Source organism: Pholcus phalangioides, unplaced genomic scaffold (assembly GCF_987345545.1).
Source record: "Pholcus phalangioides strain wild (caught in Gottingen) unplaced genomic scaffold, Ppha-v1.0 ptg000020l_1, whole genome shotgun sequence".
In the NCBI taxonomy this organism is placed as follows: Eukaryota; Metazoa; Arthropoda; class Arachnida; order Araneae; family Pholcidae; genus Pholcus; species Pholcus phalangioides.
The window spans coordinates 13,287,305-13,301,046 of record NW_028301613.1 but is presented as its reverse complement, the minus strand read 5'-3'; the positions used below and the strand labels follow the sequence as shown (position 1 = coordinate 13,301,046).

At 37.8% G+C, this 13,742-nt stretch overlaps 1 protein-coding gene across 3 annotated transcripts in view; it reads left to right on the top strand.

Annotated features, from left to right (window-relative positions):
• The first annotated feature begins 2,616 nt into the window (after positions 1 to 2,616).
• LOC149071021 (cell adhesion molecule Dscam1-like) overlaps positions 2,617 to 13,742 on the top strand; it is a 91,756-nt gene continuing 80,630 nt past the window's right edge. The window contains exons 1-2 of one of the 3 annotated variants that reach the window (XM_089248351.1): positions 2,617 to 2,797; positions 6,310 to 6,606. In XM_089248351.1, the coding sequence (XP_089104477.1) occupies positions 2,728 to 2,797; positions 6,310 to 6,606 (367 nt within the window). In that variant the 5' untranslated portion in view covers positions 2,617 to 2,727. Of the gene's footprint in view, positions 2,798 to 6,309; positions 6,607 to 7,910; positions 8,066 to 10,255; positions 10,559 to 10,790; positions 10,913 to 13,136; positions 13,431 to 13,742 lie in introns of those variants that run through there. The other 2 variants (XM_089248357.1, XM_089248359.1) reach the window with 2 other exon arrangements.

Here is a 13,742-nt window from a genome sequence, read left to right as displayed (position 1 = left end):
CTAAACAAATCGACATTTTCTGTATTTGAAACTGATCAAAACGCACTTACCCTGGACACTTCAAAATCGTCGTCGTTGATTAGCGTGGTTCGTCGTCGTCGAAAAGAATGCAAATGTTGTCGTACGCTGCCATCTATGAATGACTTCGACGAACGAAAATGAAGAATGGGAATAATGAATGTCTCAAATACAAATACAAATACAACGCCACAACAGGCAAATTGCCCAACGAGGTGGCTGACTTAAGAACATCATGGATCCCCGAGCCCCTACCTACTACTGCTACACCACACATGCACCCCCCTCCCTCCCGCCGCGGAACCCCCCCAACGAATCGGTACATGCGGGAATGTGCGTGTAGTGCAACCTGACGTAGAGTTTGTTTCTGTGTAATGCTTGTTATGTGTAGTGCTGTCATCTGCCCCCAGTTTTACTAACTATGAGTGAAGTGTTATGGTTGAATGATTTACCGTTGTAGGACTGTTGCTCTCTGTGGCGAGACTTTTTAACGGGGAGATCGGCTCGCATTTGCGCCTTGAAGTTGGGAACCACAGAAAACCAACCTCAGCCGACCACCACTGTGGGGTTCGAACCCGGATCCTCGCATCACGAGTCCGGCACTATAACCACTCGACCACCACAGCGGCTTCAAACATGAAGTTGCCAATTGGGAACGAGAAAGAAACATATTTAAAGCAGATGTTGCCAATCGGCAACAGTGTGAACTGTAGGTTTAATGCAACCAATTTTTTAGATACTTTTCGTAACCTTAAAACTATAATAATTTAATTAAATTTTAATCTAATCATAATTTTAATTATTTTAATTATAACTTAATATAGCTTTTAGCTATTTTTCTTTTGAAGGAAAGAAAGAAAGTGACTAAACTTCCGGGCTCTAATCATCATAATCAACTATTATAACAATGTATCATCGTTATTAATAATAATATTATAAATAATAAGAAGACAGTAGGAAAAACATCCTCTGAATAAAATAGGCTAACCGTACTCTTCTTCCCAAGTCTAGACGATATACGATATTCTCTCGCGAAAACGAATTTGCAATTTTGCAACATTCAAATAGTAAATTCGTAACGAATTTCTCAGAAAACATGGGAAAATGAGCATTTTCAGCAAAAAAGGGGTGGTGTAGCTAAATGATATTAAAAATAAATCGATAACGAAACCGTGTTTCTTCCTATCTGAAACGGTACGTACGGTCTAAGCTTTGATATTATTATTTCTCACCCATCATCTCTAACTGCGCATTCTTCAAGTTCAGCCAATGGCAGCTGGTCTCAGCCTGGTTATGCGCGAAACATCTCGTGCATAATAAAGAGGCGGGTTCATACCTCGAGCATAATGATACATTTGCCGATTTTTTGCGAATCTTCTTCCGTATTAGCGTTTGGAAATTTTCCGCGATTACGGAATCGTGTTTTCGAAAATAACGAAAGAAAATATATTCCATAGTAAATGAACACCGGACTTTCCGGCATCACATCAGATGAAACAAAGCATGTAGAAAAAGATGTTAAAAGACTTTATTTCCAACGTGATTGAGCGAGGAATTCACACACGGTTTTAGGGGTGGTGGGCGGGAATTCACCAGAATTCACCAGATATTCACCGAATAATATATTTTTTTTGCCCTAGTCGTTGTGAGGGAAAATGTCTGTTTTACCTAGGCCAGTTCCCAATTTACTACTCAAGTCACAGTCGGGCCGATAAGCGGATAACACTAATCTTTGAACAAAAACAGTAAGGCGAGGAAGAGGCGCTCTCAAATTGTTTTCTCCATTAGGCCAACCTTATTCTGAACACTAGAAAATTAGAAGTAGACGCTGTGCATAGATATTTTATTTGCCCTAAGAAAGCAATAGTTTTTCTTCATTTTATTTTGTAAATTGGCCATAAGTGCTGGAACCTAAGGGGTGGGGGCTGAGCCTAATAAATTTTGTGAGGGGCTGAGGCACCCCCAATAATTAATGAATAATCAAAGATATTTCAAAAACGCTCTAAAGACAAATTGATCCTTTCTCCTTTCACTTGGTTACTTGTTCAGGCCCTACGATGGACAGCGGTCTTCAGAACATAGAGATCAAAAACCACAAATAAATGAAACCGTTGGAGGGTAAATTAATGAATATACAATGGAATACTCTTCTCCCCCTACATACGGGCTTGAGTCCCATTTTTACGGGACGACTGACAACTTTCGGCCCCCCTCAGTATTTTTTTTATGTCGGGGCCTCTAACTGTCTTTGTTATAATGCTATGATGACAATTTAATCTTAGTTGAGGGGAAATAAGATGCCAAGTCCACTGTGAAAGGTACTTCAATAAATCCACATTTTCGAGGCACCTATCAAACTATTCCGACGAAACTGGATGGCTTAAAAACTTCAAATAAATTTTTCCGATACCATATTTTTTGGCCTGGAACCAGTCTCAAAAATTCATCATTTCCATATACGTTGAACTAACGCCACCTGGCGGTGCTATGGACTAATTTCCTATTCATACTCTCGGTACCATACTGTGGCCTGTGAGAGATTTGATTGTTGCTGTCTCAACTAATGACTAACTCAATAGCTGAGTTATTTCTCGATCTCTTTAGATTTTCAAAATTATATTATTTACCATCATAGATAGAGATACTACACTACATACTCGTGTGATTTAGGAGAGCCATACCAATTTTTATACACTATAGTTTTCGGATATGAATCGTAAGTCGATATCAAAATTGAATGGTTTCATAGTCATCGGCATCACCTATTGCGTCAGTAGAGGTGAGTTCAACTACATGTTACGGGCAATTTCCCTACTCAACTGTATATCTCATTACAGCGAATCACGAAATCAAAATTTCAAACTGTTCAAAAAATTTGCATTTAATTAATGTAATTAGGTTTATAATTGAGAATTTTCACGATTGTGCCAAAATTAAAACAGATTTTTTTTTGAAATGCGGAATTTAAATCGCATTCTGTAATGCAGGGTTTCATGATGATGTCACGGTAAATTTTGAAGAAGAAAAAAATCCAGTTATTATGCATAATAACCGGTGTTTATTCATAACCACCGACCATTTTGGTAAGTTTGACAAATTTCTCTAAATTTATCACTTAAACCTGCGATTATGCACAATACCCAAGCGTCGTTGATAGACATGACAAATCGTACTAAATTTATTGCATTTGCCGGTTATTATGCATAATCACCATTTCATATTAATAAATATGATAATATAAACTAGACTCCCGGCCATCCGGCCTAGTTTAAAAACAATAATACATTAATGAGTTACAATATTACCTTTCAATATTTGTGTAATCATTTGTCAATGAACAATGAAATGAGTTTGAATCATTTTTGTAGAACTTAGCCCTACGTTTCACGTTTATGTTTTGTTCATTTTGAAAGTGTATGTACAGTAGTGTTTTCCAATATGTAGTGAACCTCCCTTTAGTGAAGGTCAAGGTATCACGGACTCCTTGTAGCGAAGGTCAATTTACACGGACCGACTGGGTTCTGTTGAGAAACACTGCTGTACAGTGTATATGATTTTTAATCATATGTAATTTTAATCATAACGTATTAAGTTAAACATTATAAAGTTTATCTTGAAATGTGTGCAATATTTGCATTCTTGGACTGCTTTTCTCTGTAGTAAATTTTTAAAACACAACAGTTCAGAAGTAAAGTTATTCCTCACTCGCCTGTATTTAGAGATTATACCGTCAGAAAATACGAATATGAGCGGGTTTTGATATAAAAAGGGTGCTTTTTGATGGTACGGGTGGGGGATAGGAAGTGAGTATTTATAGAACTCCGGCCTTTTTGGTTATTTTTGTTATCCCGTCACACTAGACCGGATAGTCCAGAGTCTACTGTATATATATATATATATATGAAAATATTATTTTTAGATATTGTACTTGTTAGCCAGAGTCTAAACCGGTTATAATGAACTCTGATTTAACGAATTTTTCCAAACACCCACGAAATAACTCCTACTTAACGAGTTTTGAAATCGGACCTCTATATAACGAAAACAAATTTTACGGTCATATCCCGGTGTAACGAACTATCATTCAGCAAAGTGTTTGGTTTAACGAATTTTTAAAAGTTTTTTTTGTATAAAAGCAGACCCCAAGTCCTATTTAACGAACTCCACAATTGGACCCCGCTTTAACGAACTCGTATTTAACAAATTTTACGACTGAACCCAGATATATAATGAGCTCCCAATTAACAACCTTAACTATATCCAACGACACTTGTGTGCTATGTATAATCATCAGAAAAAAGTGATAATCTTTTAAGCATTCACGAGGATTGGCGATTTATCACATTCACCGTAACAATGATATGTGATAAATGATTAAATTCAACGGGATAATCATGTTTTAAATGGGAAGAAAAAGGATTAATTATAGTAATAATAACAAAAAATAGTTGTGGAAATTATTGGAAGAACGCTTCAGAAATTTTTCAAAACTTCAGATATTATACATAAAACAGCTTCAGAAAGTTTTAAAACCTACTTTATTTTATTTTTGTAAATTTTGTAAATCACAAAAATAGTGTTGCAGCAATTATGAAAAGAAGACCCTATAGAAATTATTATACAGGGTCTTTACAATTAAAGTTCCACTCTGAAATGGCCATAAAAAGAAAACTACTGGACAAAATGTTATCAAACTTGGTAATAGTTTACAGGAGGAGGTCATGGGATTCAATTTTCCAAAAAAAAAGAAAGTTCTAAAAGTCACCACCAGCGGGGAATGGCGCTGTATGCAATATTGGGAAACGAAATAAGACGTGAAGACATCGGTTTAAAATGTTTTTAATCGCTTCTAAAACAAAACTGTTTGTGGGGTTATGCAAAATCGCAATGGCTACACGTCCGTAACATTCCTCCTGATAAGAGCTAAGAGCTACTGTTGAGAGAACGCAGTAATGCGATTTAACTTGCTTTCAGAAAATGGTAGACGCCATATTGAACATGGTTTGTAGCACGTTTTAGAAACGATTAAAAACATTTTAAGTCTTATTTCTCTAAACAATACAAACACAAATACAAAAACAACGCCACAACAGGCAAAATGCCCAACGAGGTGGCTGAGAAAAAGATGCCCATAACAATATGGATGTCATATATTTCAAAAATACAGCAACCCAATTAAAAATGCAATTAACAAAAAATTATTATCAATATATACACATGATAAAATATTATACAACGCCCATAAAGAATACTTATGGTTGTCTTATTCTAAGAATGGATAGCTTCTCGATTCACCCCAACATGTTTATAGTATTTCTTTTTAAACGTGTCAATTGTGTTACATTTTACTACCTCCGGGGGTAAGCTATTCCATTTATTAACAACCCTATTAGAGGAAAAATTCCCCGCGACGCCATAGCCTTGCATTGTCCCTCACCAATCGATACTGGTGTCCGCTTGTAAAAGCAGTCGATTGGTGGTGTACTAAAAGTTCATGGTCCATCCTATCCATCCCATTGAAAATTTCGAACACTTCGATCGTATCTCCTCGACACCTGCGTTCATCCAATTTAAACATATTCAAAAAATGAAGTCTCTCTTCGTAACTCAAGCCCCGTGTGCCAATAAGGACACGCGTAGCGCTTCTCTGCACCCCCTTCAACCAAGTCTATGTCCCTCTGTAGGTATGGTCTCCAAAACCTTACAGCATACTCCAGTCCAGGACGACATAAGCCTCGAAAAAGCGGAAGAATGACTTTAGGAGAACGCGAAGAGACCTTTTTGAAAATGAGACCACAAGCATTCTATTCGCTTTTCTGACCACCGCTGAACAATGTTCAGAAAAACCTAAGCCACTTCTATAAACTTCATAGTTTACGTCTTCTTATATCGAGGTAAAGTTGTCGTTTTTTTTATTGTAGTTCATATATATTATACTGCTCAAATAATTAGGGAAAAAGTAATTTTTATTTAATCTTTGTGATCTTTTACTGATAATAACACGTAAATAAAGTAAATAACACGTATCCCCCCTCCCCCTAATTGTCTTGGCAGTGTACTTTAGTTCCATTTAAAATCATATTTTGGTTCCGTTTATACTAATTCATGTATTTTACTTAGATTAGTTTAAACTATTTATTAAATTTGTGTGAATAATTTTGCCCCCCTTAAATCTCATAATGCTTCATATAAATCGGGTGAAACATTTCGAATTCAATCGTAGCGAAATGATGATAACAATTAAAATCGTTCACATAATTAAAAAGAGCGTTTTATTTATTCTACGGTTAGTGTTATCGCAAGCACCAGTCCTGCACCCGATAATGATGCCTGCAGACCTAGCGATCGGTGACAAACTCGGCATTGTCTGCAGCCTGAGGAGAGGGAGCCCACCGGTCACCTTCGAGTGGTACTTCAACGGCAGACAGGTTACCGGGAAGGTAATACCGGGGATCCGGATCAGCACACTCAGGGAGAAGTCCGACTACATGATCGAGAAGGTGGCCGCGACTCACGTCGGGAACTATTCTTGTGCTGCCTCTAACGACGACGGTACAGACAGGGTCGATGCTGTTCTGCACGTCGAAGGTATTTCATTCATATTCAAACATTTATTTTGCTATTTGCTAAACACTGTTTGAGAAATAAAGACATGATATTATATGGGTGAGCAATGAGGAGGGGTGGGATGTGTAACATGATATAACAGGGATTCATTGGTAATGGTAATTACCAAGATTGGGAAAAATTGAGTCAAAGAAACGCATGAAGTGTGTGTGTATATGTTCTTCCAGCGAAAGCGTTGGAAAAATTGATCTATGTCTGGAGATAAACATTCTTTCAAACAGCTCCGGTCTATCGCCATGGGCAATTTACTACCGAAGTAGTTTGTGCCGGAAGTATACATGTATACCTATCAGTCTGAGCACGGATATAGTGCTGTGCGTGAATTTTCTTTTCCCGTGCTGCCATCTATTTTTCAAACTATGAGTGAAGTGTTACGATTGGATATTTGTACTGTTGTAGATCAGTTGCGAGACTTTTCAACGGTGAGATCGGCTCGCATTCGCGCCTCGAAGCAGGGAGCGACTGAAAACTGCTGTCAGACTGCACCACTGGTGGAGTTCGAACCCGGGTTCTCGCGGTGCGAGCCCATCACTATGACACACTCGACTGCACAGCGACCAGGGGATACACTGACTCCTTTAAATATGATACAAAAATTCTCAATTTTTTTCAATTGAATGGATGTGCTTCAAATCATGCAAATGCTATTTAAATTACCGTTACGGGTTACCATATTTGGAAACTCCAAAATAAGGACGCGTGCTTGTGTCGCTTTAATAACGTCGCATTTATCTCTTTTCACAACAGATGGCATCACTGTACTAAAAACTCTAATAATTTTCCAGTCAAAATAGAACTACTATTACTATTTTTTCTCGGCCTTTCACTTGATGTTATAGGATTCCGAAACTTAGAAATAAGGACACGCGCGCACTTTTAGCAACGTCATTTGCGTATTTTCAAAATGACGCCTCTGTACTAACAATTGTTTTCCAACCAAAACATAAATGCATTTAATATACATTGAGTGTTTATGTGTAAGACGCTTGAAATGACATCTTAAATGTGGACATGTCCTCCTCATAAATGAAGACGTCTGGTAATCCTGTTAAACATGCGCAATGTATTTTTTTTTTTTGCTCTTCGTAACAGCAGAACGAATTTCACGCGAATGCAATACTGTATGTATGAAATTCCCATTTTTGACACTACGAGGCGCTGTAGAATCACTCAGGGTTGTGCAACGAGGCTTTGTGTTTTTCAGTGATTTTTTCTCATCTTTGTGTAAATCCCAGCGTCGGAAAGGTGGTTTTTTTTCCCTACTATGGTGGGTTTTATTTTGAAAAACCGTGTCGTGTGTATCAAGCGTTGTTGAATTTCTCTTTAGAAGCCAATCCATCCATCCAATGTTCTGAAACAGAGATAACCATGTGCGAAACATGTCTGGTGGTTCTTCTTCTCATGTGCATTGGAAAGTCAGGTAAGACAATCGTATACTTCTTTTTCTTCCTCTTTTTGCCTCTTGTGTTTTTTAGATAATCTTTTGGTAATTATTTCGATGCCTTTGTTGCACTAAAGACATTGTTTAATATTAATTTTAGAGAAATGTTCTCATTTGCGACATCTTTTCTGCAGTAACTTAAGATATTTATCTTATTAATATACATCTTATATTTTGTTCCTGTACGTAATTCTGAATCGAATCAGTTATGAATTATCAGAAATATTTCACAATAATTCTGTTAAGCCAGAGATCCTTAACCCTTTTTGTGTTTTACGGACCTTTTGCGTCAATAAGACGAAGGTCAGGGACCTCCCTTTCCAGAAATAAGATGAAAAGCCATGGACGACTTCACAGAGGTATATTCATTACATAATAACGTAAAAACAGTGAAATAAACTATTTTTCCATTTAGGCTCACGTATGCTCCCTGTAACCTCTTTAAAGACCCTCCCAAGGGGTCCGTGAACCCTCTTGTCAAGAACTTTTCCCACTAAAATTTTAATTGCTATTTAAAAAATTTAGAAATCATACAAATTCAGTAATATTTAATGATACAGACAAATCTGTTTTTAATTATTTCGTACACTATCACGCCAATCAACTGCTTCGAGAAGAAGAACGTCAGTTTCGATTGGTAATTGACAATGCTAGGTAGTGGTGTCGCAGGGAAGTTTTCTACAATAGGACTGTGAATAAATGGAATAGCTTACCCACGGGGGTGGTGAATTCTAACGTAACTGACACGTTCAAAAAGAAACACGATAAACATGTTGGGATAAATCAAGGAGCTACCCGTACTTACACATGAGGCAATCATAATTTTTTATGGGCCGCATATTCATATTTTTATCATAATTATTGGTTTTCTATTACTCTTATTGGGTTGCTGTATTTTTGATGTAGTTTAGATAATCATATATCCGACATCCATACTTTTTTATGGGTATGTTTTTTCATCCACGACGTTGGACATTTTGGCTGTTGTGGCCCTTGAAGGGCCGTCTTAAGAGCATCATGGGGGCCCCCGGGTCAAGTGGTTTTTCGTGAAGCCCTACCTGGTAAATTATAGGAAATTTCAACCGAATCTCATTTTTGTGAGGCCCCTCTTCTCTTGAGTCCCCCGGGCCGTGCCGGTGGGCCCATGCGTTAAGACGGCACTGCTTTGTAATTGTATTTATCAATAATAACACGATATATGTATCGCGTTATTGTTGACTATTGAAAACTATTTTTAAAATTGTGTCAGAGGATTTTCGCATTATCTGATAGATTGTGCTTGTCAGATATACAGTTCACACCGCTCATTAGAATCATGGATAATGTTAACATGCGGGTATTGCTATTACTTTTGCAAAGAGAGGGATGGACCAATATCGTAACATGGGAAAAAATGCGTTTCTTACTATCGGAACTTCGGATAATGTTATCTTTACCACCGAAATTTTTGCTGTGTGCACAGTTAGAAGCTAAGGTTTAACCAAACTTATTTCCCCCCCCCTCCCCCCGTAAGTTATCGTTATCAGGATGCATGCAAGCCCATGTAGGAAAGGCTAGAAGGTAGAACGTGTTCTGTTCCCCCTCCCTTGTTGACGAACATTTCCGTACTTAATGTCGTAATCGATTGGTAATATTCGCCGGGGTCCATGTAGGCGTGGAGCTGCTTTTTTGCAATGGCCTTCCCAAAAGTGAAGGCAAATGTATGACGAAAAAAAAATCCTCTTCCTTCAGTTCATGATCAGTTTCTTTCAGTTGAATTTGATATGAATTTCAGTTGATTCAAATTCATTTCTCTTAGAGACTTTCTTTAAGGATACATGAAACGAATTGTATATTTAAAAAGAAAAATCTATGATATAACATTACACAGTTTCATTCTAATGCCATAAGGAAAATGCAGGATTTTACCTTGAATGGGGGAAAGAAGTCCCGTTTTAAAATAAAATAATAAAAAAGGGACGATTGAACAAAACTGAATTCAGAATTGCCCCGTTTGCCATACGTCCCGTTTGATCAAACGGTACGTATGGTAGCCGTACTTGCAAACGGGATTTTTTTTAAGTTATTGTTATCAGAAACCCCCGAGTCCCGATGTGAACACAAATAGTGATGTGGATTGTAGCTTGCATTAGATAGTCAGATATGAAAATGATGGATTCACGTGTGCAGTTTCAGGTGGCGGAGGAGAAGGAGCTCCAGTCCTGTATCCACTGATGATGCCAGCCGATCCATCTTTGGACGACAATCTGGGCATCATGTGTACGTTGAAGAGAGGTCACCTCCCGGTCAGATTCCAATGGCACGTGGACGGCATCTTGGCCGCGGAGAAACCGGGCATCCGAATCACGTCGACGTCGAAGAAATCCGATTACTTCATCGATAAGATCACCGAAGATCACGTCGGGAATTATTCGTGTACCGTCACCAACAGAGAGGGCAGCGACCGGGTTTACGCAGCTTTGATCATAGAAGGTACCCACAAAGGCAAACGCCATTTCAAGCTCATAAGGAAACAAATCATATGTTTGTTTTTTTTTCCTATATATTGTTAGAGAATAATCATAACATGATATTCTGACGGATATGGTTTTTAGTTCTTTGTAACATCACTACGCGGCGCTAACATCCAGCTCTCATAGTTAGGGGGACCGTCGTGATCACAGCTAGATGTAACAATGAAATGGTTTGAAAATAAATAACGGTTGAAAATTCGGTATTTTTATTAAGATTTGTGGCGCTTGCAGGATCCGTTTGTCTGCACATCATCAGCAATGGAAACAATTTCATGCGGTCTGATTCTGATCATGTTCAGCCTGATTATTACAGGTAAGATTTCTATTTTACGTCAATGTATTTATTTTTGCTATTTCATTGAATGCAATATTACAGACAATGTACTTGTTATGTATAATGGAGGTACCAGTAGAGATGTTCTATTTCCTTAAGAGAGAGAGATGGCAGTATATGTATTGTAGATTAATATCATCTCTTTTGCAATATACTCATTATTTTAACATTTGCTTTGATATTTCCCCATTTACAGTAAAAACCCCTCTTAACGGACAATCCCTCAGATGCTGTCGACTCTCTTTTACGGCGAAACGATAACTTCCCCTTTATAATAAAATCATGCATTCCTAACCCCTGATTAACAGTCACCCCTCTTTTACGGACGGAGTTTTTTGTCCCACCGGTAACCACAAAAAGAGAGGTTTTTACTGTATTTCATATTTTAGGCTTAAGTAGTTCATATTGAAATAGCTCCAAGTCCCGTAAAAACCACAAGGAGAGACAATCAGATGAAAATGGTATTTTTGTTTCGGATATAGTGATATATCACTGGGAAAGTAAAGTAGGGTTAATCAATAACGATGATTGCGCCCAGTATCCTTCAACGAATGATTTCAGATTCTCCAAGTATCCAAACAACTGTTTCAACTTAGTATCATGGTCCCTACAGGGAGGAAGAGAGGCTAACAGGGTTCGAACTCAAGCCCCTTTATGAATCCAATTTATTATTATTACTTTTAGTTTTTATACCATAAATGTACCGTGGAAACATTCTGGCTTGGGGGAACGTCAAATATCCCGTCCCATGGGCCTGGCATTAGGATGTGACGGGAAGGAGTGAGCACGCAATGTGTTGTGCATTTCGACGCCCTATTGTCAAAATTGTCTCGAGACATTGCATATAAATGCCTCAAGATTCGGTGAAGCATCCTAAAACCAACTTTTTCAAGATTGTGTGAAGCGTGCCTAATCATTTATCCCACGGAATAAAATCTTTAAACGTGTTTTACGAAGAAATGATATTTTTGATATTTTACCCAAGTTTGAAACATAATTTCTGAAGATTTTTAGCGCGGTGAAATTTCAATATGATATTATACTACATATTTTTTTTTGAGGTTATGAACCAAAATCCAAGGTCTGTCATGCGCATTTGTCTAATTACCGTTTCGTACACGATATGTAGAGAATGAAATTTCAAAAACAGTTCACACGTACGTCAACAGATTTGTGTGTAACTTATGTGAGCATACCTTACAATCCTTCAAATTTTTGTCCATTACCTGCACCATTACTAGTTAAATGTACTGTGGAAAGAACAAGACATTCCGTTCATAGAAGTTTCTGGCAATCGGGTTTGGAATATTGCATGGATTTCGCTCAAAATTTGAAGCAAAAATCACTTTTTCGTAGAAAATGGCATGGGTAGTCCAAAATTTATTATTGTTTTCACCATTTAGCGCGGCACTTTGCACACTTTTATTATGCAAGGGATTTGCAATTTACTGTATAATTAAAGTTCAGTCCTGTACCATTTTAAAGAAAAGTGACAAGAAAGGTGGACGGATACTATAAAGAGATTATATCAAGCACATTTGGGTATGTTTGAAATCAGGTCTTCTTGTATCCCCCTCACTAGTTTCAGTTGAAATAACTATAAATACAGTAGTACAGTTAAAACCTCTCTTTTGCGGACACCGACGGGACAAAAAAATTCATTCGTAAAAGAGAGGGTGACCGTTAATCAGTGGTTTGAAGTGCATGCTTTTATTGCATAAGGGGGAAATTATTATTTGGCAGTAAAAGAGGGTTGACTGCATCTGAAGGGGGTGTCCGTTAAGAGGGATTTTACTGTATTTACAAGGAACTGATCTCCAACAGTAACAACCTCCTTCAAGCGGCACTGCAGAAATATCATTAACTCCCTCTTCCCCCATGAAATGTCATATCTTTTTTGAATGAAGTAGACCTTCTTCAGATTTTCAACAGGTGCAAATTAAGGGTATAGCGAAAAGTGTTTCATCGAGAAATCAACTTTACAAACTATCGGGGGTTGTCAATGCGAAAATATGAGACCTTTCAAGGAGGCGAGATATCTCGTCAATACTGCTTAAAGGGTTAATACTTGATCACGTGTTGCAATTATTTTTCATGTGTCTTCGAGTAATTAAAAAACACTTTATACATTACTTGGTGATTCCCTACACTGTATTTCTTTCGTGAAATCTTCTAAAAGAACTGATTGGATTGTTCAACTCAGTTTCAGGATCCGGGCCGCCCGTCTTGTATCCTCTGCACATTCCACCGGATCCTTCGATCGGAGACAACCTCGGAATAATGTGCACTCTGAAACGAGGTTCTCTACCCGTCGAGTTCCGTTGGGAAGTCAACGGGAAGCCAGCAACTGAAAAGGTCGGGATCCGGATCAATTCGTCACCGAAGAAATCGGATTATTTCATCGACAGGATCACCGAAGAACACGTCGGGAATTACTCGTGCATCGTCACAAACGTGGAAGGCAGCGATAAGGTCTTATCTTCGCTTCTAATCGAAGGTGAAACGAATTAATCGCATGAATTTGGCCATGATTACGATTAATGTTCACTCATACGAAAATTATTTTTGTAGGGAAAAGATCAATGTTGGCTTCACTGCATGAAGATGTCTGATGCGAAAATACCAACATTAAGGAAAAATATGATCATAAAGATTTGTGCGTGGTTTTCATTAATCCTCAATTGTAACTCTACCGATTACCTAAATACACCCAACTCTCACTATTTCCCATAAACATCGTTATGTGAATAATCTCGTATCTTACGTATGCATTTTTAGTTCGTATTTTGCACGCTACGTGGCGTTTTAA